Source organism: Pectinophora gossypiella, chromosome 7, assembly GCF_024362695.1.
Source record: "Pectinophora gossypiella chromosome 7, ilPecGoss1.1, whole genome shotgun sequence".
NCBI lineage: Eukaryota > Metazoa > Arthropoda > Insecta > Lepidoptera > Gelechiidae > Pectinophora > Pectinophora gossypiella.
In genome coordinates, this window is record NC_065410.1 from 4,490,498 (window position 1) to 4,515,550 (window position 25,053).

At 38.0% G+C, this 25,053-nt stretch overlaps 1 protein-coding gene across 1 annotated transcript; it reads right to left on the reverse strand.

The window, feature by feature from the left end:
- Window positions 1-207: 207 nt before the first annotated feature.
- On the reverse strand, window positions 208-22,089 carry LOC126368186 (synaptic vesicle 2-related protein). The gene is made up of 13 exons (XM_050012079.1): window positions 21,700-22,089; window positions 21,186-21,345; window positions 19,588-19,684; window positions 12,825-12,949; window positions 11,328-11,391; window positions 10,327-10,452; window positions 9,511-9,582; window positions 8,780-8,919; window positions 5,151-5,320; window positions 3,821-3,929; window positions 2,556-2,640; window positions 1,221-1,310; window positions 208-692 (listed from the first exon to the last, which is right to left on the reverse strand). The coding sequence occupies exons 1-13, from the start codon at window positions 21,833-21,835 to the stop codon at window positions 555-557; spliced, it is 1,512 nt and encodes a 503-aa protein (XP_049868036.1). The 5' UTR covers window positions 21,836-22,089; the 3' UTR covers window positions 208-554.
- Between the last annotated feature and the right edge of the window lie 2,964 nt (window positions 22,090-25,053).

Here is a 25,053-nt window from a genome sequence, read left to right on the forward strand (position 1 = left end):
CATAAACAGCTGTGCCAATATATCATATTCGTATAAATAATTATTTTAATAATAACGAATTATGAGTTTGTGTTATTTAAAATTCTTATTTTATGTTGTTATTAAGTAGTACTGATTCCTGCAGATATCATCTAATTTTATTTTAATTTACCTCTGTATTTTTTTTATTGACAGGCGTAAAATTTATGGAACAACCGAAATCTGTCATTAAGATATAAATTGACAGTGCACGTCAAACGAGTTGCACACCAAAGAGATGCCTATTTGATTCTCATTCACTCATTCATTTTATTAATACTGTCAATCATCCGTCTTTTTTCTTTTCGGCGGATAAGAAAGAATAACATAGAATAGAATTAGGAGGAGTCTGCAGGAATTAGGGCTTATTTTAACTCGATATAAAATACAGTTCAAGCTCGATGTTCAAGTCCTATTTGTTCGAAAAAAAAAAAACTGAAAGTGCGCTAAAGCGCAGCAGTAAGTTCGTTACTAATGTAAGTAACGACAGAGATGTTGTACCTCTCGGATAGGCACCGTTGTCCGCTGTTTACGTACTAATTGGTCGCGGTGACAGAGTCACGCATCTCTCTCCCTTTGGTCTCTATGGGCAAGGCGAGACAGGCGATGGCTGCTAGGACTGCTGCTAACGAGTACACTCCTGTTGCTATTGCTATCGAGTTCTTTAACAGCACCTGAAATAACACAACATTGCTGCTAATCCCTGTAAACACAATCTAATTTTATTTTAAGTTCACTTCTTTATTTCCATCACAATAAACGACAACTCAAAAATAACTTATTATTTTTTATTTAATTCAATAATTTCCAACCTCATCAACCCTAGTGTCAAGGTTATGGTGTCAGGGTTACTGTTGAGCCGCCAAAGGCCCTGACTTGGCTCATGTAACCACTACTTACTTACATCAGTAAGTAGTAACCGGGACCAACGGCTTCCGAAGCACGGATCATCTTACTTTTTGGACAATCAGGTGATCAGCCTGTAATGTCCTAACTAAACTAGGGATCACAAAGTGATTTGGGATCTCTGGATCGCGAGCCCAACGCTCACCCACTGGACCACGGGGGTCGTTACCGCACCCTGACTCCATACATGGGCCTATGGCGGCTCAATAATAACCCTGACACGAGGGTGGATGAGGTTGGTAATTCACCTCTCAACCCACACGATAGAAGAAGGGTGAGGTGTAGTGTAAAGTTACCTGAGCGACGTATGGTGTAATCATGGCGCCGAGACGGGCCACGCCGCTGCACGCGCCGACCGCCGTCGACCGCAGCGCTGTCGGGTACACCTGAGGAAACAATTACAGTCATGAGCAATATAATGTACCCACTTTAGGACTCTGTCGCACTAACATATTTGACATTTAGTGAGACTTACAGTTCAATTTATCAACAAAAGTTAATGTGACATGGTACCAAAGTGTATACATACTAATGCTCGTGACTGTACAATGATTGATTTATCATCTCCCTAGCGTCATCCCGTTTCTCACAGGGTCCGCTTATCCAACCTGAAGATTTAACAGGTCTAGGTTTTACAGAAGCGACTGCCTGTCTGACCTTCCAACCCGCGAAGGGAAAACCAGCCCAATACAGGTTATGTCACATACCCCCGAAACGGAGTTTTCTCGTGTACGCGGGTTTCCTCACGATGTTTTCCTTCACCGCTGAGCATGTGATAATCATTTATGATCCAAACATGAATTCGAAAAACGAAAATCATAGGTTTAGGCCCGTGCCTATACAAGTAGACAGAATGTTAGTGACATCGTAACGAATACAGAGGGAGATGATTCAGACCATGATTCTGAGTTAATATCAAGGGGAACTTTCCGCCGCAAAATTCATGTTTTTTTTTTTCAATTATTTTCAATTTTATACTTTTGCGACGGAAAATTCCACTTGATATTAACTCAGAATAACGACGTGGATCATCCCTGAAAGTTTTCGTTACGATGTCACTTACACCCTGTATAATGGTTTTAGGTATTTTTTTAAAGTATTTTTCTTAATTGTTTATTTACAAAAGTAAAAATTTAAAGAAAAACACTGTAAATTAAAAGTAAAACAATAATCAGTCATGCATACATGTTTCTAAACGGCAAGCCATCCTAACCACGAGTGACAATCACATTAGAATACGTTACTTAGAATTATACAAACCGCGTTTGGAAAACCAGTCACGGGAAAGTACGTCGTAATCATCACCAGCCCATTAACATCCCCACGGCTGGGGCACGGGCCTTCCCTATGGATGGATAGGGAGATCGGGCCTTAAACCACCACGCGGGCCCAGTGCGGATTGGTAGTTATTAAAGACTGCTAATGCAGCCGGGACCAACAGCTTAACGTGCCTTCCGAAGCACGGAGGAGCTCAAGATGAAAACTTTTTTTTTGTGGTCACCCATCCTATGACCGGCCTTTGCGAAAGTTGCTTAACTTCAACAATCGCAGACCGAGCGCGTTAACCGCTGCGCCATCGAGCTCCTCTCTGGGAAAATACGTAGTGTGGTATAATCATTCGTTAAACAAACCTCTGGCGTGTAAACATACGCAGCCTGGAACAGACCAGCGATGATGCCTCGAGCCAAAAACAGCACGCAAGTGAGGAACGTTCGACTGGAAGTAATAACAAATTACAATTAATAACGATATCAAAAAGGAGGCAATAGCACGCAATATACGTTACATTGTTTTAAGTTTATCATAATTAAAACACATTACATAAACTGCCTATATACGTCCCACTGCTGGGCACAGGCCTCCCCTCAATCAACCGGAGGGGGTATGGAGCATACTCCACCACGCTGCTCCACTGCGGGTTGGTGGAGGTGTTTTTACGGCTAATAGCCGGGACCAACGGCTTAACGTGCCTTCCGAAGCACGGAATCATCTTACTTTTTCGGACAATCAGGTGATTCAAGCCTGAAAAGTCCTTACCAAACAAAGGACAGTCTCACAAAGTGATTTCGACAATGTCCCCATCGGGAATCGAACCCGGACCTCCAGATCTTGAGCCTAACGCTCTAACCACTAGACCACGGAGGCTGTTAAAACACATTATAACGGGTTAAAATGGCGATTTTAAACGCGGTAAGAACCCGTTAATAAAAAAAAAGTAGATACAGCGCTTGATACAAAAATGCGGCGGTTAAATTAAGAAAGTACGCATCGTCTTATTACGTATATTAGCGCGTGGTGCTTCGTGGTCGGGTTATACTGCGACTCGGATTGACCGGGAGTACTTGTTTTACTTGTTATACTATGATAACATGCACAATGTCATTACTTATTAGAAATAGGATGTTCTATCCTTTTTTTTTCGCTTTGAGCTTCTATTTTTGCAAGATTTTACCACGCACTTCCCCGTGTTGTCAGTTCGGCGCCTAATCGCGTACTGCGGTAAAGTACTGTCAACGTCGGTATGTTAACAGTAACTTTGTGTCCCACTTTTTGAGCGCTGATGTTCAATCTACGGTAGTAGTAAATCTATGGAACCACCTAATAAACTGTACTTGGAATGAAGATTTCCTGGTTCTCATTCTGACTGCGCTCCAAAACAGGTATCACTCATTATCATATCTTAGCATTATCCCGTTTTTCACAGGGTCCGCTTACCTAACCTGAAGATTTAACAGGTCCGGTTTTTTACAGAAACGACTGCCTGTCTGACTTTCCAACCCGCGAAAGGAAAACCAGCCCAATACAGGTTAGGTCACATACCTTCGAATGCGTTTCTCGGGAATGTGGGTTTCCTAGTAGTATTCGAATATGAAGAATTCAAACGAGGGGTACTTACTTTCCGTTATAGATTAGGACACAGATGCAGACAGCGAAGATGACGAATTGAGAAGCCATAGTCTTCTTTCGTCCAAACTTCTCAATAATGAATATAGTTGCGAATATCCCTGAAAAGGCAGTAATGATATTATGAAGATTAACGTTTATTGGCTTCTAAGTATTAGGGGCATTGAACATGAAAGAATCGTGCTCGCTCCAAGCTTGTATTGGTGCGGGGTGGAGTGTCCCTTCTGCACGTATTTTTTATTCTATGGCTGTGCGTATTGACCAACGAAACATCTAAGAATCTGCCTAGTCCACGAATCTGTCCAACATAATGTGTTAAACATGGCACTTGTGTTGTCACTGCGCTGGCGAAGGACGCAAATATTAAATAATAATAATAATACTCATTTATTTCAGCCAATAAAGCCAGTTATAGAAAAAATACAAAAAAATATACAGTATAAATTAAAGTAAAAAATAAAGTATACAATAAAATAAAATACTAACCTACATAATTATAAGGTTTAGTCAATGCACGTTACTTTTTGTTTGGGTTCTGGTGTACAGTCATGAGCAATATAATGTACCCACTTTAGGACTCTGTCGCACTAACATATTTGACATATAGTGAGACTTACAGTTCAATTTGTCAAAAAAGTTAATGTGACAAGGTACCAAAGTGTATACATATTAATGCTCGTGACCGTACACGATGCCAATGCCGAAATATCGGGCTGCGATATATGTCATTACATAAAGTCTTTAGGATTGCATTTTCAGCGCTACGCAGCCTACCCCAAAAGGAAGCTATACGCGACCGAATGACTGCGAAGAAATCGGGGACCAATCCATCAGCAAATATAGTCGACGCACAGTAATTTTCCTATTAAAGTGCTCTTTTGTTCACTTATCGCAGAACCGTACACTCCGTACAAAAATCTTATTCTTACCGTGTGCCACCTAACGCATAAGTGCAAGCGGCACAGACAAACCGCTGCTTACTCTTAAGACTAAAGTAATAGAAAAGGTGACGTGAGGAAAGGTGAGGATTTTCACACCTGTTTAAGAGCTGATTTGGATGTAAATTGGTACATAGGCATTGAATACAGAATAGAACGGCAACTCTTCGCTCCCCACCAGCGGCTGAGCTAAGTTTACCTCACCCCCTTCGGATTTACTTTAGTCTTCAATCGTACGGGCGACCGACGTCACACATAAGCGCGTGTAAGATAACGTCAATGTGTAGTGTCTGTGTAAAATGAGTGAATGAATTATTTTTTTGTAATAGATTTTTTAGGAAAAGTAGTGCTTCAAATGGATATGGAAGCTATGTTAGGCAATACCGGGGAACTCTGCAAGGGTGGTCCACAGCAGGTCCATGTAGTCGGTAGTCTGCAGCGGACGGCAGTCGGCTGCGCAGGAGTCGCCGGTGCCGCCGCCGCCGCCGGCTTCTGTCTCGAACAGCTCCGTCGTCATCAGCACTAGGCCGTAGTAGCAAAACGCACATGACATCCTACAACATACATACAGGGTGTTAGTAGTGACATCGTAACGAAAACTTTGGGGGATGGTTCAGACCATGATTCTGAGTTGATATCAAGTGGAATTTTCCGTCGCAAGAGTATGGAACTGAAAATAATTTACAAAACACTAAAATTTCATGAATTTTCCTATCTACTTGTATGTACTTGTACAGGATGTAAGTGACATCGTAAGAATACTGAGGGGGATGATTCAGCTCATTATTCTGAGTTAAGGTGATTCGTTTTCCATACAAAAGTTGATGCAGTGCTACAGGAAAACGGATAGAGGAATATTGTTATAAAACCGATAAATAGTAATATTTTGGTGTATTATTTTCGCAAACTAACAAAAATTTTGGGTCCGAATACGAGAAGTACCATATTTCAGACCCTCAATTTTGATCAATTCTACATTTGTAGTGGTGCAGATTACAGTGTATTTGCTGAGCGTGTAGAGGTGTCAATGTTAGTTTGTGTGCGTGATAGTTTTTTTTTCTCTAAAGGCTGTGACTACTTGACAAGTGTAATAGAATGTCAGTGACAATTTATAAAGAGATTTTGTATGAAGAGAATAAATATAAATAAAAAACTATAAATACTACAATCTGAGAAAAGGAATATTGGAAAAATATTTTTGTTTTAACGCATATTATTTAAACATTTTTAAATAATGGGTAAGTACCGTGTTTTAAAAGAGGACATATATTATAATTAAAAATCAATACATAAAATGAAATGGCTGTATGGGCATAGTTCCCTTTGCCTTACCCTTCGGGCAAAACCAAATAAAAAAAAAGTTGTTGCATTTGCCGGCCTAAATAGTAGTCATTTATAATTAATTGTTTTTCCATCCAACATACAGATTTATTTATATTCTCTTTGCCGCGGACTTTTTGGTGGGAACGGGAACGAGAAGGTTGCTTTCTTCATTGAATAATCTAAATAATCAATACGAAGTGGTGTTTTGTAGTTAATGATCACATTAAGTTAGTCGGAAAACATTCCCGATAGTATTATTAAATCGGAATATTCAATAAACAAAGTGTACCTATCTATTTTCGCTTTGCGCCAACAAGCCAGTTTCATCATTTCATTAATCATCATCAAGAAAAAAAAACACAAGACATGGCTGTATGGGCATAGTTCCCTTTGCCTTGCCCGTTGGGAAAAAAAATAAGATATATTTTGAAATTCTTATGTATAATAAACAAACATCACAGACATCATGACAGATCTAAAACTAACGAAAATCTTTTTTCTATTTGACTTATTTATGAATTTTAATCAAGAAAACGTGATAATAAGTTCGACAGCAACCAGTTCAGGTCCCCGAAACAGCCCATTTCAGGCCGCGTATATATGGAAATACTACTTCAATACGTCCCAGCCTCGTCTTTTTTTTAACGGCCTCGTTAAAAAAAGACGTCCTAACCTGAACTAACTAACCTAACAATAAACACCACGCGTAAATATAAGTCCAGAAATGCGCTGCAAGTCGTCTGGACTGGGCGCGAAAACAACATAGAATTCGATTAGCTGCTAAGTGTCCCGCATGCTATCACCAGCTGTCACTGACATACGAATGAAGTACCGCGGATTTTATTGGAACTAAATGACGAGTCATAATAATTATATGCGGATACTGCGACATCAGCGCCGTGCTTGCGGGACGTCCTGAAGCGCTATTACATCTTTCAAACGCGATGCGACAAAGTTTGAACCGACGCAATTTAGGAAAAATCTACCTTATTATTACTGTACTGTGATCGTTATTTGTAAAATCATACAATACATATACACAATTTTTTATACACAATATAATTATTATGACATATTGTGGACTTTTCGGTAGACCTACAAAAAAGGAACAATTCAATCATACGTTGTTTTGTTATATCTCAATGGGCTCAGGCAGCGTTTTCGCCGAAAGCTCCAAGTCGGCTATATTTGTAACGATAATTATGTTTGACATTCATCATCATTTTTAAACCATTTTATACAAAAAAAAAAATACTTGTATAAATTATATACCCTAAAGCACGCCCATGAATAACTCTACTCATTGGTGAAAACCGTATGAAAATCCGTTCAGTAGTTTTTTAGTTAGCCGCATGTTCACTGATGCGATTAATGCCTGTTAGAATTTTACAAAATAAAAAATACGGAAATTACGGAAGGTACTTTAGTGCAAAGTACATTATTGTATAATTATAATATTATTGGTAAAAGTGATACTTTTTGAATATTCCGTAACAAATAGACGGGTTCGCCAAATTCAATTGTAAAAAAAAAAAACAAAAAGTAAAAACAATTAAAACATGCACTTGGGTTTGAACCGTGAAACTTAAGAATGGCGGCGACTGCTTTACCAAATGCGCCATTTAGAAGTTAGAAGTAGACTTCAAATTATGCATCTCTTTTAATAGCTAACCTAGTTCGCATGTGTGTGTGACAGCTTCGTGTTTGTACACAAATTGAAATGACACCAACTTTTGATGCAATGTTTCAATATGATATCTGCAGTAAATACTTCAAAATTGTAGCTTAACTTAAAGATAATGTATGTAAGATTTCGCCACCTAACATTTCACTGGGTCAGAACTCAACACTAAACGAATAAATGGAAAAAAATATGAAAACTGCAGAAGTAACGCCATCTGTTGACGCAGCGTTACCTAGCTGACTGAAACGCATCACCTTCCATTGCAAAAGTACAGAATTTAAAAAAAACACAAAAAATACATAAATTTTGCGACTAAAAAGAAATTCCACTTGATATTAATTCGGAATCTTATATCTCCACCAACCCGCATTGGAGCAGCGTGGTGGCGTATGCTCCATACCCTCTCCGGTTGATTGAGGGGAGGCCTGTGCCCAGCAGTGGGACGTATATAGGCCGTTTATGTATTAACTCAGAATCATGGTTTGAATTATCCCCCGCAGTATTCGTTAATTGTCACTAACAGCCCGTATATAGGTGTCCGCTAATAACATCAAATGAATCTTGACTAACGTGTCTTCAGTCCTTTATTCAATACGAGACATGTGAGACGAATGTGGAGGGCGTCCAAAATAAATCCGCCCAAAACATTTTACGGTCTTAAGGCCCAAAGTCCTTTAAAGTCCAAACCCTACTAATTAGCTATTTGTGTCTGGAAATCCGGGATAACTCATCCTAATTTCTGGGAGTAGTCACTGTGGTCCTGCGCCACACCGGTTTGCTTCTCAAATGGGGAGCGCCAGATCGAATCCCGATACCAGACTTGCACGAATGAGTTATTCATTTGTCTTAAGTGCAGTTTTCACTAACACAGTTGGCTCGACCATTATAGACGGCGATACGGCTCACCACCTATCACGTTGGTCTAACAGAAAGCTTGGTGAGGTGTGGGTACTTAGTCAATCTTGCGTTGGATGGAGCTTATGTTATGTAAGAAGGAAGATCATACCAGATGAACCAAAGCAGTAGGCTGGTGTTCCTCAGGTGCGGTATAAGCAGATGCTTCAGTCGACCGCGTTGTCCGATGCCGACAGAATCGTCGCACACCAGCCGACCTAGCAGCATGGGGCGCCCATTGTCTTGTGCTATCTGGAAATAAAAAAGAAAGAAAAAAAAGATAGTCATCACACAATCCCGTTAACCTTATTGGAGTGAGCAGACTCAAGCCACCTTCTGGCAAACTTGTACAACACAAATACAGCGCATTAGTGACATCGTACCGAATACTGTGGGGGATGATTCAGACCGTGATTCTGAGTTAATATCAAGTGGAATTTTCCTTCGCAAAATTCATCACTTTATTGAGTTTTTAAAAAATATTTTCAATTCTATACTTTTACGATGAAAAATTCCACTTGATATTAACTTGGTACTTAGTAGACATACGGGTATGTATGGGTGTTAGTGACACCCTAACAAAAACTTTGGAGGATGATTCAGACCATGATTCTGAGTTGATATCAAGTGCCCAGCAGTGGGACGTACAGTTATGAGCAATATCATGTACCCACTTTAGAACCCTGTCGCACTATCATATTTGACATTTAATGAGGCTTATGGTTTAATCTGTCAGAAAAGTTAATGTGACATGGTTGCAAAGTGTATACATATTAATACTCGTGACCGTACATAGGTTATCTATGTTGTATGCCCTAGTAAGAGCGTAAGAAATTCACTAACCTGTTCGAGAGTAGCTAGCGCCTTGTCTGGCTGTCCGCTGGCGACATGAAACCTCGCTGACTCTGGTAGCCACTGAAAACGACAAGAACTTTGATTTAGCCTAAGAAAAATAATTATTTTTCTTTGATAAGGTCGTTTTAAACAAAAAAGTAAAAAACAGTCAATTCGCTGTTAACTGTACACGCATATCTGTATCTTCTAGTTTAAATGTATCTGTTTCTCAGTCTGCAGATCTCTTTACGATTGTCATATAGGTGAGATGGGGTCTCCCGCGCCCTGTAGGCACCGGCGTTCATCTGAAGCACTTTTCTTGTCATGTCCTTGGTAATGATATTTACCTAACCAGTTACGAGAGAAGACTTTTCTTTCGCTGTTTTGTAACTAGGAGTAGTTTCCTAGGTCAAAGATAAATGATGAAATTCAGCTAAAGGTGACAAAAAAGTTTTCTTTTTTCTATTGATTTTAGAGATTCTCTTCTTTGTATCTTATCTACTCTACTTGAACCCACTGCTGGGCAAAGGCCTCCTGTTTTCCTCTCTTGTCGATTCTGCGCAATTTCTCCATTAAGTGTCAAATCAGATCCAGGATGTTTTAAAGAAAGGAAAGGTCAAGCGTGCTCTGAACCGGCGAGCATGCATAAAGTCTTTGATGAGAGTGGAGGACGGGAAAGTGGTGTGTCAGGATTGTAATAAGTGGAATTCTCTATCTACTCTAACGCGAAAGAAAGAAAAAGAGAAAGAAATAAAAAAAGAAAGATTTATTATTTTAGGACACCACATAAACGTAATATTATGTATGTAAATTAGTTATACTTACAGGGCAAATAAGAGCAAACATGAGCAGCGGGATGGTAGAGAGAGCCAGTAGCCAGTGTACTCCGAGCGTAGGCATCACGACCAGCGCAAGCGCCACCTCCAAACACGCGCCGAGGGCCCAGAAACACTGCCATCAGAATACCAATCATTGAACACAATATCTGAAATAACTCCCTCCTTTTTTGAAGCCGGTTAATAACGATTTTGTGAAAGGGAGAAGAAGCGAAAATAGTGCATGTGGGTTTAGTAAGTAGAATTTAATTTTACATTATTAAAACACATAATAACGGGTTCTTACCGCGTTCAAAATAGGGATATGAGACTTTCAATATTTCAACACTGTTGCAAGTGCCATGATCACGGGATGACTGATGAGATTGGAGTGGAGTAGGTAGATCCATTTTACATTGTTTTAAGTTTACTCGGTTCTTACCGTGTTTAAAGCAGGGATATGCGACTCTCGATCGGGATCGGATCTCGGGAGTCTCATATCCCTGCTTTAAACGCGGTAAGAACCCGTTATTATGTGTTTTAATTAGAATTTCATTTTGTCCGCTTGCCCCAAATAGGCGTGTTCTTATGAGTGTGAGTGTCAAATGGAATTGAATTTTAATACGGTTTAAATAAATTATTACGTTATGTTTCACACAATCAAAATTATAAATAAGCTTATTATCCATTACAATTATTATCTTAATTAGTATTTTTTTTTAACAAAACCTCAATGCTTGTCGGAGGGATTGGCCGGAGGTCGTGCAAAGTCGAGAAGAGTAGAAAAATCAAGGGGAGGCCTTTGCCCAGCAGTGGGATCGAATAGGTTAAGATAAGATATTACTAGATAGGCTTATAAGATAAGAGATTATTATTAGAATTGGTTAAATTGTATATTTCTTTTTAGTTTTAGTGTTAGTTTGATATTAGACAGATATTTATTATTTTATAAAATAGTAGAATACAGTAAAAAGCACATTATAGAGCAACATAAATAACATGAAAGCTCACATCAAGCAAGACGACACACTTTGCTCTCTGTTTTGTCGGCAAAAATTCTGCGTACAACGTTACTCTGAAATGTAATAATGAGATTAAATTGCCTTAAAGGGCCTCTACGTGTTGGCTTCGGCCCCCGAACGCCTTCCAAAAGTCCTCCCGGACTTTTATGGAGTCCCTCCATAGGCCCGATATATAGCCGATATGGTTTATTGTCGACAATAACAATACATACACAAACATAATATAATATAACATATAGAGAGTGCCGGTGACATTGAATCGTAACGAAAACTTTAAGGGATGATTCAGACCATGATTCTGAGTTGATATCAAGTGGAATTATCCTTCGCAAAAGTATGCAGCTGAAAATAATTTTAAAAAATACACTAACATTTTCTTGAATATTCCGACGGGAGTCGTCCATGAGAAGAGAGTCCAGTACAATGATGCTTACCGCATTCTCATGAAGCATCCACGTTATTATAGTGCATCGGGCATGTTTGCCGAGGCGGGAGTGCCAGACTTTTTCGCTGTTGTTCGGGGTCGCATCGCTTCTTTTTGGGAAAGATTGCGAAAATCGAACAATAGTATCCTGAAAGCTATCTGTGAAGATCTACCTAGTCCAATATTTATACATTGGTTGGGGATCCATCTGAGTTCGAACCAAAAATAACTTTTAACTTTTAGGTAACTACTTGACTGGGTTGTATTTTACTACACTCTTATTATTTCATTTTATTTTATATATAACAGCCTCCGTGGTCTAGTGGTTAGAGCGTTAGGCTCACGATCTGGAGGTCCGGGTTCGATTCCCGATGGGGACATTGTCGAAATTACTTTGTGAGACTGTCCTTTGTTTGGTAAGGACTTTCCAGGCTTGAATCACCTGATTGTCCGAAAAAGTAAGAAGATTCCGTGCTTCGGAGGGCACGTTAAGCCGTTGGTCCCGGCTATTAGCCGTAAAAACACCTCCACCAACCCGCATTGGAGCAGCGTGGTGGAGTATGCTCCGTACCCCCTCCGGTTGATTGAGGGGAGGCCTGTGCCCAGCAGTGGGACGTATATAGGCTGTTTATGTACGTATGTATGTATGTATTGTACTTATTTGTTTATCTCTTTTTGTACGGGTTTATTGTCTCAATAAAGAAATTTTATTATATTATATAAATTCCACCTCCTCAGTAATCGTTACGGTGTCAACTTAAATTATTGATACGAAACGGAAACTCTCATTAGCAGCCGCGTCACAATGGGTTGAATGTAAGATAATCAGGGGGGGTTAAAAAGGCCACGTCGAATTCATCTAAAAAAGCAATAATGCTATTTGACATTTGTTTGCAGTGCGCACTTACTTTTATATGCGCAAATGCCAAATTCTTTAGATGAATTGTTTCAATATGGCCATTTAACCCCGCAGTATTCTAAGTCTTTAGGTAACACCATATCCCAATATGGATTAATATAATAATGAATTAACATGAAAAACTCAATATGAATATGACTTACGACTGTGGAACGCAACCTATGGCGAATCCAACCAGACCTCTCAGGAACAGTAGCCACAAGAAGTTTGGTGCTATGGAACTCAGTAGCCCGTAGTAGAACAGTAACACTCCACACATACTTAGGGCCTGAAATATACATATATAGTTTTAAATAAAAAAAAAACGACCTTCGTGGTGCAGTGGTTGAGCGCTGGGCTTCGACATATCACAAAAATTACTTTGTGGTCCCTAGTTTGGTTAGGCCATTACTGCTTCTTACTGATGTAAGTATTTGTTACATGAGCCATGTCAGGGGCCTTTGGCGGCTCAATAGTAACCCTGACACCAGGGTTGATGAGGTTGGTACTCCACCTCACAACTTATCTGATTGATGATTTTCATAATTTATCTTTGACCTAGGAAACTACCCAGTTGCGTATTTGACGGTGTCAAAGATAAATTATACTCGCTCCTTGTTCGAGAGGTTTTTAACAGTGTAGTCTACGTCTTATGCTCCAGCATCGTCACAATTTTCAAAGCTCATATCCAAAGCTAAAAAAAAAAGTTAGTTTCCCGCTTCCTGAACGCAGCTGTCAACTAATGTCATTACGGTTTTTGTGCACCGGCGCGTCACTTCGCCTCCGTAAATAAACTAATTGAAAACCAATATTTAATACAAAAACATGATTGATATAGTGCGAAAAATCTGTTACTTACATAGTCAAGTGCTTTTTTCTCTAAAAAAGCTAGAAACAGTACCAAAGAAAAAATGTGGATGACGACGAGCGTAAAAGTTCTTTTTGATAAAACAAAATGTGGATTAAACTGGTAAGTCTTAACATTATCCATCTACTAAAACTAGAGAAGATATAATTATGATCAATTCAATTTAATTCCTTTTATTGTCGAAAACAAATTACTTTTTTTGAGGTTATAATTTTATAATCCTAACATTCGAAGAAGTAACTTAAGTTGGTACTTATTACTAATAAAAGTAACTAGTTTTATTAACAGAAATAATAATAATATTAAAATTGTATCGTGTTCGTGTTATAAGAGTGATTTAAAAGTTATACTTTATTCCGATGTTGATGTTGTTTAAATTCGCCTTATATAAGGCAGGCAAAGATCTGAGGACTATACAGTCTTGACTTTAGTAATTTAATATTCGAAAATCACGATCAAAATAGGCCTAAGCCTTGTCTTCAGTCCCTGATTGCCGCGTTTTTATTTTCATCTGTCAAAAAAAAAAAAATTTTTTTGTTTCTTTTTGTAATTCGTGTTCTTGGCTTATGTTGCGGTTGATAACTTACTATCAGCGAATGAAATGAGCAGTTTTATTATAAAACAAAGAGAACCAGTGAAATATAACCACAGAATGGCATAGAAAAGTAAATAATTAACTCGGAAATAATTTGACAAGTTCAGATAATTAGATGACAGAAGCACTTCATGTTTACCCTGTTCATCAAGAAGTACCCATGACACAGTAGTACTCGATATCACAGAGGTCATCTACACCATTGGTAGACAAAATACATAACTTATTCAAGACAACACTTAAAACATTTAGAGAATTATAATTGGTTTACTACAGGATAACCATACTTAAAAATGATATTATATATATTATAACAGTACATAATCCCTTCTCACAGTCTCTGTTAAGTGGTGTTAATAATGTTATCTTCTCCGAATGATACTTACAATATAAGATGATGATAATATACCCTAACAATAAAAACAGAAAGAGTGTTAAGAGAGTACAGGCAAAAGATAGCCTTATTATAGTAAGCAATTTCTTCCAAATTACTCTAATCTTATTATAATTCAAGCTTCCAACGTATGGGTGATGATTATTGGTACCAACCTAACCAACAAGAGAACGCCACTTGGAGAGTCACCTAGTTAAGCACTAGTAGTGAACTGTCTGACTAGAGAATAGACAGACTATTTGTTTCCTTTTAGAGCTATCACAATAGAGGATAGACAATGGACTTGATGTATCAACCCTATTAACATAAAAATCAACCACTAAGACTGTTGCAAAGCGCAAATATACCTATGCCTTATTTTAATACCTAGAGCAATCATTTAGCGGATGGACAGTGGACTTGATGGTACCAACTTAATGTACATAAGAGCTATCACTAGGAAGTTTGCCATTGCTAAGCGCTAATATACCTATTTTACATTTCCATACCTAGAGCTATCACTTAGAGGATAGACAATGGACTTAAAGGCACAATGCACATAAGAGCCACCATTAGGAAGGTCGCCATTGATAAGCGCTAATATACCTATTTGTCATTTCCAAACCTAGAGCTATCACTTAGAGGATAGACAATATACTTGAAGGTATCAATGTAATGAACATAAGAGCTACCACTAGGAAGGTCGCCACTGACAAGCGCTAACATACCTATTTCTCATTTCCATACTTAGAGCTATCACTTAGAGGATAGACAATGGACTTGATGGTATCAACCTAATTAACAAAAGATCTACCACCAGGAAGGTCGCCATTGCCAAGCGCTAATATACCTATTTATCATTTCCATGCCTAGAGCTATCACTTAGAGGATAGACAATGGACTTGAAGGTATCAACACAATGAATGTAAGAGCTACCACTAAGAAAGTCGCCATTGACAAGCGCTAACATACCTATTTCTCATTTCCATACTTAGAGCTATCACTTAGAGGATAGACAATGGACTTGATGGTATGAACCTTATTAACATAAGAGCTACCACGATTATGGTCGGCATTGGCAAGCGCTATATACCTATTTCTCATTTCCATACTTAGAGCTATCACTTAGAGGATAGACAATGGACTTTATGGTATGAACCCTATTAATATAAGAGCTACCACGATTATGGTCGGCATTAGCAAGTGCTATATACCTATTTCTCATTTCCATACCTAGAGCTATCACTTAGAGGATAGACAATGGACTTGATGGTATCAACTCAAATAACATAAAGCTACCACTACAAGTATTGCCTTTTGCTAAACGCTAGTAGATAGCTAGAACATAGACCAACTATTTTTTATACTTTTATTTCCATGTTTGGTTTGTCACTTGAGGAATCGAAGATAAACCATTGAATTGTCGGGGCTTACCTACCCATGTTGAAATTCAAGATTAGACTAATGCTGAGAAACAATAGACTATTATGTCAAATTGATTATTATAAAATAATGAGAGTACAAATTCTGAAGAAATAACCGACAATTCAAAACCTAAAAGCCTCTGTTCTTTTAATCAACCTCATCATCACAGGCCTTTACATCTTTATCAGATGATTCAACTGTGCTAGAAATCAAAGTATTAATAGTATGTAATGTCAGAGATTACTTTCAAAAGAGATAACTGTACACAAGATATGGTTAGAGAATACTGCTATTAAATTCTTTCAACCAACATCATAAAATTCAAATAGCACATAAATAATAATGAATAACATTGCCCGAAGAGTGAGTAAACGAGATAGCAACAGGATCTGTGGAACAGAGACAACAGTATCAGCAGGCAGCCCCACAGCCAACAGCATGAACAGAAAGCCCACAAGGAACAGTATCAGCAGGCCGCCCCACAGCCAGCAATAAAAGCAGTGATGCAACCAGTCATGATCAGCAGTGCCATAACCAGCAGTACCAGCAGCCCTACAGCCAGCATTAGTAGCAGAGCTACAACCAGATGTATTAGCAGTCTCACAGCCATTAGTATCAACAGTGGCCCAGGCAGCAAGGCCGTTTAAGAATAGTACCTCATGAGGAGGAAGAATTCCCTATAAAGTTATAATGGGAAAATTTGCACAAGCAAATATACCTACCTTTATGATATTTACTTTTTCAAAATTCTGGTAAAATTAATTCCGAATGTCTATCACTAAAAGTTTTAGCATTATCATTAAGACATGGGATTCAAATCCTGTCTTTGTTAATCAGGAATAACAATACTAATCTCAGTATAAATTGAGGTACCTACCTGATAATATTATAATTTCAATGAAAATTTCCTTCAAGTATTACATTCGAAATTGTAAAATATTGATACCTAGTTCGGTTAGATAGAATAGTTGCCCTTTTTATATTAACTCATAGGTGAAAAGGAAGGAAATATAGTTCATTATTAACATATAACTTACATCACCATTAGCGTTTTCTCTAAATTATGTTGTTGTAGATTTATTATGTTGTTGCTGATCAGCCCAAAACACAGTTTACGTACAATTAATATAAAAATTACAACAATAATGTCCCTCCACTTAATCAATCAGAACCAAACTGCAGTGGAGAAGTAACAATAATATTTTCATGATAAATATATGTTTATCCTATTTTTCCAGTAAATAATAGGACGTTACTATTACTGTCCTAAAAACAAATTCAATAATTATTACACTAAAGAGATAGCTGCGTAATCAATGTTACGTGTGTTAATGTGTTGTGTGTACGTTGTTCTATCATCTGATTGGTGGGTGAAAGGTTGCATAGAGGAATAGGAAAAATTCCACAACAAGTTATATTTATTATTACCACATAAAAAAATATACTAAATGTTATTACCAAGCCCATATGGTCGATATTAGGTAATACACAATAACGTGGGCTCAGGTAATCTATTTTAATAAAAACAAAATCTTAATTATTCCGAAGATAATTATCACACAAGTACATAATGTAAATGCACTTCCCCTCTTTATACTTTCAGCCTCATTTAACAATATCTTATAATAAAGAGGAAAGTTTAGTTCAGTGGTTCTGAATATTTTAATGAAAAAGGTAATTTGAATAAATGTATCGAAATTCTTACTTGCACTTATATTTGTATTTTCTCTAATCAATTTGACATGTTGTCTTAGGATTCATTTAACTACTCAATGTCGACAACAATTGCCAACTTAGCACAGGATGTTACAATCAATCTTGTGTCTGGGTGCCCTCGTCATTATCCGTTCTTCTTTATGTATTTCTTCTTCTTTTATGTATGTAAACAAATAATGTGTAACTTTGATAATTATTGTAGCCCTTGGTGTGCCAATGAAAAATGAGTGTTATACTATATGATGAAGTCTCACAGTCCTTTCGACTATAACTATCGCTGTTGTTCAAGAGCTTCGGAAATGTGCTCTATGGTGAGGTCCCTGTGAGGCTCTTATAGCCAATCTTGATGTTGAGCTCCATCAGAAATTTGTTCTTGTGTAGTTCTTTTGTTGTGAAATTGATAGTAATGTGAAATAGGTATTAAATGTACTTGCTCAACTTCACTTTATTATTTAGAACTATGTATCTATTCTAGTACAGTATAGTATAACCATATATAACATACATAATATCGATTCCATTCTTGAGAACTGGTGAAACTTGTTTAGCGAACAGTTATTATTCTTATTGTTTTTTACATGATAATATCAAAACGTTTGGTGGAACGCCGCGCTGAGTTTATCAATCAATCAATCAATCAATAATACTTTATTGCACAACAACATATACAAAGGACATAAACATACGAATAAAACATAAGCACAATAGGCGGCCTTATTGCTAAACAGCAATCAGGAGACGGCTGTGCCTCTGACTGCCTTTATTGGGATTAAAGTCATGGGCAGCTTAATTAGCTTCTGTGATAACAATGTATGTACTTTATTCATTAATGAATAATCATATTATTGGTACTCGTTTCAATTTAAATGTTTCATTCCCAACTAAACTTTGAACATCTACACTGTTAAAAACCTCTCGAACAAGGAGCGAGTATAATTATGAGATTAAACGAACTTACCTGTAAGTGAAGTTCTATCTCAATTATACGAAGCTCCTTGTTCGAGAGGACTCCCTCCCTTCAATTTAAATATCCCGCCCTAAAGCTTCCACAGGTGATGGAGTTGTCCATGAAACATGCTTTAAACATAATGACATTAGTTGACAGCTGCGTTCAGGAAGCGGGAAACTAACTTTTTTTTTAGCTTTGGATATGAGCTTTGAAAATTGTGACGATGCTGGAGCATAAGACGTAGACTACACTGTTTAAAACCTCTCGAACAAGGAGCTTCGTATAATTGAGATAGAACTTCACTTACAGGTAAGTTCGTTTAATCTCATATTTATAAATTGCCAATCTAGAAATAGAGCCCAGTCTATGATGTTCAAAAAACAACCTCATTTTACTTTTTGACTTATTTTCGAATTTTTATTACGAATTTAGGAACAATGAGTACGACGTTTGAGCGCTTTTAATGATGACGTCACAGAATGGTATTTCCAGACTCGAAAGACAACTTCCGTTTTGATGTTTCGTAAAAAGTATCTCGTATAAGTAGCCTATTTACGACATTATGATCTAATGTTCCATTAGTGGGAATTTATGTAAGTATAATTAATAGGTCGACGTCTCGTCATACAAGAAGGTTAAGGAAATTGCAAAGGACTGATGAATCTGGAAAGAGCTCCAACAAGTGGCTAGCTCTTAAATTTTGAATGAATGAAGACTATGTTAGTAGGACAATGTGTTCACTGTATTGCACCAGCCCATATTCCAGTGTATGTCAATTTCTTTCACCTGTTGCCTGGAAGAAATTCCTATTTAGCAATAAGACTGCTAATTGTATTTTATTGTCATTTTGTCTTTTATGTTGTGTTTACGTGCAATGAACTGTTTTGTATTGTATCCGTAAATAAACATAACATAGAAAAAAAGATAAATACCCTATATAAGGCACGGGTCAATCAACCAAAATTTTTACAATTATATTAAGCCAACATAATGGTACTCACAGTTTTCCTTCCATATCTGTCACTTATGTTTCCCCAGAATGTAGAACTGAGCATCATTCCCAAGAATACAATAGTGGTGGTCAAAGCCTGCTGGTACCTGTAAAATTAAAACATGTTACAGATTAAATCAGCTAAATACATCACTCAACCTTTTTTTCATGTTTAAAACTTAATGTTGATGTTATTATATTTTTACACTTTTCTTAATGTCCATTACATAAATTAGTCTTCTTCTTCTATTGTGAGGGATTTTGAGATTTTGAGGTGGATTGAAAACTGAAAAACTGAACTGATCTCTCCGACCGATTTCGCCCATGGCGACCACTTCGACTCCTAATTGGCACGACGCTGATGCGCCCGAAGATGGCTTATGTAGCCTATCTTTACAGTGAACTCCCGCGCACTGTGAGGGCATGTAAGCACACCGTTTGGAGATGGATTATCAACCTCATCAAGCCAAGTGTCAGGGTTACTATTGAGCCACTACAGCCCCTGACATGGCTCATGTAAAGACAACTTTCATCAGTAACTAGTAACCGGAACCAATGGCTTAACATGCCCTCTGAAGCATGGATCATCTTACTTCGGACAATCAGGTGATCAGCCTGTAATGTTTTAACAAAACTAGGGATCACAAAGTAATTAATGTGACATTTCTACCACTTAAAGTGGCAAGACATAATGTCCTTTTAAAACCCAATCTCTATTTTGGCTGCAAAAGGTTAATGTTCTATAGAAGAAATATCAAGTTCCATTATAATAGATAAGGTTTTTCAGACCTTTTGAAGAAGTTCTATATTATATATTTAATAATTGAATATTAATAGAAAATTTTCTTGCCACCAAATACTTTACTTTTGTAAACTTTCGTTACTTGACGGAGATTACAGGGACAAGCAATAAAGCCACCTATTGTGAATAAGCTTACTGTGTTTTATCTACATGTTTTTTTTCTGGACGAAAGTGTTGCATGTGTTGAATTGAAGTAAAGTAACTTTCAAATACATCTTTATTCAGTAGGTAACATAGTCACACTTTCAATCTTCATTTGTTACATAACAAATGTGTCATCCGCCTATAACTACTGCAGCTTCTCACTACCTGTTTGACAGGGAAAAGAAACTGCAAGAAAAATATCAGCACAGGGCCCTACATTCTTTAACCTCCGAAGAGCGAATGTTCTTTATAAATCCAAACCTCATTGTTTAACTATTGTGTCTGGAAATCTCGGTCTTAAGAGGTTAAAAAAAACATAAAATACTGTTATTCATACATTGTTTTAAGTTTACGCGGTTATTATCATAATTAAAGCACATGATATTTCGACACGGGATGACTGATGAGATTGGATCTACCTACTCCACTCCAATCTCATCAGTCATCCCGTGATCATGGCACTTGCAACAGTGTCGAAATATCGGGAGTCTCATATCCCCATTTAAACGCGGTAAGAACCCGTTATTATGTGCTTTAATTACTGTTATTCAATTGAGTAATTTGGCTGCCTAATATCAGTTCCCAGACAGTTAACCCCATGCATTCTTATTGTAATAACCAAATGGAAATTACACCTTTACTTCATCAGATAAACCACATACTTGCTTATATTCCATTCACAGTGCAAGGCTGGTGACAGGATACTGAGTATCGTCATTTCCATGGAGTCTGCCATCCAGCACAGCCCGGTACATAGCGACAGTTTAACTTGGAACCAGCCGAATCCCAACGCATTTACTGCTTGAGTCACGGTGAATGTGTCTGGAAAATTTTTAATTATACAAGTACGGTCACTTTGAAAAATGTATAAGTAAATAAGCTTTAGTTAGAACCAAGTTGCATTAAACATTGTTATACAGCGATTCATGTTTTATAAAAGAAAAGTATGCAGTGATTGTATGAAAGTGAATCCGTCAACTTAAAGTGTCATATGCTAAATCTGTTGTTTTATTACTGCATGAACTATCTACTTGTAACCACATGTAATGACCAATTTTCTGTGTAAATGAGAAGCCTAGAGCCTGTTATAGTTTGTGACTACTGCACGTAAAGCACAAAAGAGAGGAAAACAAAAGGAATATAATGAAACCGAAAATAATAAATAAAAGTACATACCATCAGGCACCACAGACACAGATGCCATTTCAATCTCCTGTGGTGGAGGCATCGGAGGCGACGCCACGTTCGGCCCCCGGGGCCCTACCCCACTGTCGTCCAGGTCCTGATACCCTTTGGCTCGCCCCATCTTCATAAAAACAGTTTTCTAATGTTCTAGCACATAAAAACAACTGACGTGGTAGCTAACGGGAGATATTGCGGTTCTTAACAAACAATTCTGATATTCGCTGATGAAAATGCCCGATTGAGATTTATATTACTTGTAACTACATTAGGTATGTTTTAACTAGCGCATTAAAGAAAACAAGTAATAAAATCTAAGTTTAATGAACTCAAGAAACTTAGGAAAGTGAAATTATAAACTTTTTTCATTCAGTTTTCCTTGACGTTTGATAAGATTCGTCCAGAAATCCTAAAACGTCAAAATGACAGCGACTAGAGCTGATTCGTTTAGAAATCAGCGATTGGATATAAGGACGGGAACTTGTAATGGATGGATTATCTTACTATTCACAGCCTTTGAATTCGCTTTTGGGATGCCAAGCACGAGGAAAAGTGAAAAAAATTAAGTTGGAAGCAGACCCTTCCTTTAGGTCAACAACACACTGGCTGCGGCTGCGATTACTAAAAGTCCCCTTTGTAATTATTGGGTTTTAGTCATTTGTAAGTACCTAGCAATTGATTAGCAAATTAAGCCTAGCCTTGAAGAGAAGTTACTTCCTTTGTTTTTATGTTTGTCAACGTTCGGGAGGAGTACTTACTTCGTTCGGCGACAACACACCGAAGTAGAATCACCCAGATATGCAGCTGACGGCCGTGTCCGGTCATTGTGCTGGTTGCGAGTGCCGCGACCTAGTTTCAGGGGGTACGAATCTATACTGCTTCCAATGCACCTATTTATAGGCTGGCTGGGGATCGGTGGCTAGCTACTAGGTAAGATTTACTTACGTAACTTTATGTGTTATTTTATTACTTTTGTTTGTAGATAGTGTTATGGACGATAGGCTGATCCCTTATCACCATAAGGTTCATCATATCCAGCCTAAGACATCGTATCAACAGTGACTGCAAGTTGTCTTTGATTACTTGTGGATCTGCCCACCCCATTAGGAATTACGGGCGTGAGTTGATGTAAGTATGTATGTATTTATGTAGACATTTTGTTTCGGTAACGAACAGCAATTCATTTTCAATACGGTAGTTTCCGACTAGTCAAATCAATTACTTTTTACTAAACGTCAAAACACGAAATGACTATGGAATTTGTAAGAAAAAGCACACAAAACATGATAAAATGTCAGAATTATTATTACGTTTTTCTTGTTTAAAATTCATAAATAAGTTAATAGCAAAATTAAAATGTTATTCGTTTTAGATGAGTCTTTATTTAGTAAAATTAGAATTTCATAATTTATCTTAAATCTAGTAGTTACACGACCCAATTTACCTACGTATAGATTAAGGAAATCTAACAGCACAAGATCGAAAATATTAGAGTAGGTACTTAATACAAATCAGGGCTTACTGCTTCTCGGGGCTTAGCCAAATTGCACACGATTACGAAAAATGTATATTTTTTTTACTTCACTTATTGTAGATTTGCCGCAAATGGCATTAACTACTTAACCGCATAAAAAACGATTGTGTAATGAGGTACTTTCCAGGCTACGTTCGCCAAAAACTATATAGATGGCGTTGTCAAGATTTCTTCTATGCTGCGATTAGCTTCTATGCTGTTCTGGGAGCAAATAAAAAACATAGAACACGTTCAGCTGCTTGTCTTCCCGGGCATGTCGTAAAAACCGACAGAGGGATTGCGTCCTCTAACATGATGGACTAATGTTATGGGCGATAGGCTGATCCCTTATCACCATAAGGTTCATCATATCCATCTTAGGACTTCGTATCAACAGTGGCTGCAAGTTGTCTTTGATTACTTGTGGCTCTGCCCACCCCATTTGGGATTACGGGCGTGAGTTTATGTATGTATGTATGTCAAGATTTAACGTGATAATTATCTATTTTCTCATTTCTCGGGTAAGCACAATTAATCAAACGTACAATTTAATGACAGAGGCATATATAAAAGTAATTGTTGCTTGATATTTGGATCACATTATAGAATTATGTTGCTATCTATATTGCTTCTCTTTATTTTGATCAGAATAATATTAAGTGGTAGATGTAATTGGAGTGAGGAGCTCGGTGGCGCAGCGGTAAACGCGCTCGGTCTGCGATTGTTGAAGTTAAGCAACTTTCGCAAAGGCCGGTCATAGGATGGGTGACTACAAAAAAAAAAAAAGTTTTCATCTCGAGCTCCTCCGTGCTTCGGATGGCACGTTAAGCCGTTGGTCCCGGCTGGATTAGCAGTCGTTAATAACCATCAATCCGCACTGGGCCCGCGTGATGGTTTAAGGCCCGATCTCATCCATCCATAGGGAAGGCCCGTGCCCCAGCAGTGGGGACGTTAATGGGCTGATGATGATGAGATGTAATTGTGTCTGGGTGTAATAAAAAGGGTAATCATTTATACCCAAAAACAAAAATAAAAGATCAGAATAAAAGATCCATAAAATTAGTAGGTTAAACGAAGAAAAATCTGTACAGCGCCATCTATAAGTATTGTTTTTGAGGAAGGTACCCTGCCGGCTCTTCATGACAAGCGCCGCGAATTATATCGAGCGCTTGGACCTTTTTTTTTTTTTTTTTTTTTTTTTGACGTGACTTATTGTAGATTTGCCGCAGATGGCATTAACTACTTGGCCGGACAAATGGGGAGCGCTGAAGGCTCTCACCCGGTACAACGTTTAAGACAACAGGCCTGAGGGTGCCCAGTTGAGAGGAAAAATATTTGAAAGAATTAATCGACCTAGTGGGTCGATAGCGATAAGCGCTGAATGAGGGAAATCGTCGACCACGCCGGCGGGGTCGGTATCGGGGTGCCACGCCGGCGGGGTCGGTATCGGGGTAGCGCTTGGACCAATAAACGATACTAATGCTATTTAGAGTCGAAGCGCTCAATATAGGTAATTTGGGGTGCAGTTGTCATGCAGACCTAGCTGGCTGGTTATCTGTTTTTTTTTGTGTCCATTGTGCTCAATAAAGATCTATCTATCTGTCTGGCTTTCCAGATAGTAAACCACTGCCCTATTTTACCCTAAAAGTAGCATGGAGAATGCTACACCGACGAGAGCGTGGCTCTTAAATTAGTAATGATGAAACACATAATAACGGGTTCTTACCGCGTTTAAATGGGGATATGAGACTCCCGATATTTCGACACTGTTGCAAGAGCCATGATCACGGGATGACTGATGAGATTGGAGTGGAGTGGGTAGATTCATAATATTC

Bases quoted from the DNA above. Each gene is read 5' to 3' on its own strand.
- LOC126368186 (XM_050012079.1), bottom strand. From the start codon at position 21,835: ATGAAGATGGGGCGAGCCAAAGGGTATCAGGACCTGGACGACAGTGGG. The intron at 8,920-9,510 runs GTTAGTGAATTT...TTTTATTTCCAG, and splicing joins CGCTAGCTACTCTCGAACAG to ATAGCACAAGACAATGGGCG. The intron at 1,311-2,555 runs GTTTGTTTAACG...TTGTTTCCTCAG, and splicing joins CGTATGTTTACACGCCAGAG to GTGTACCCGACAGCGCTGCG.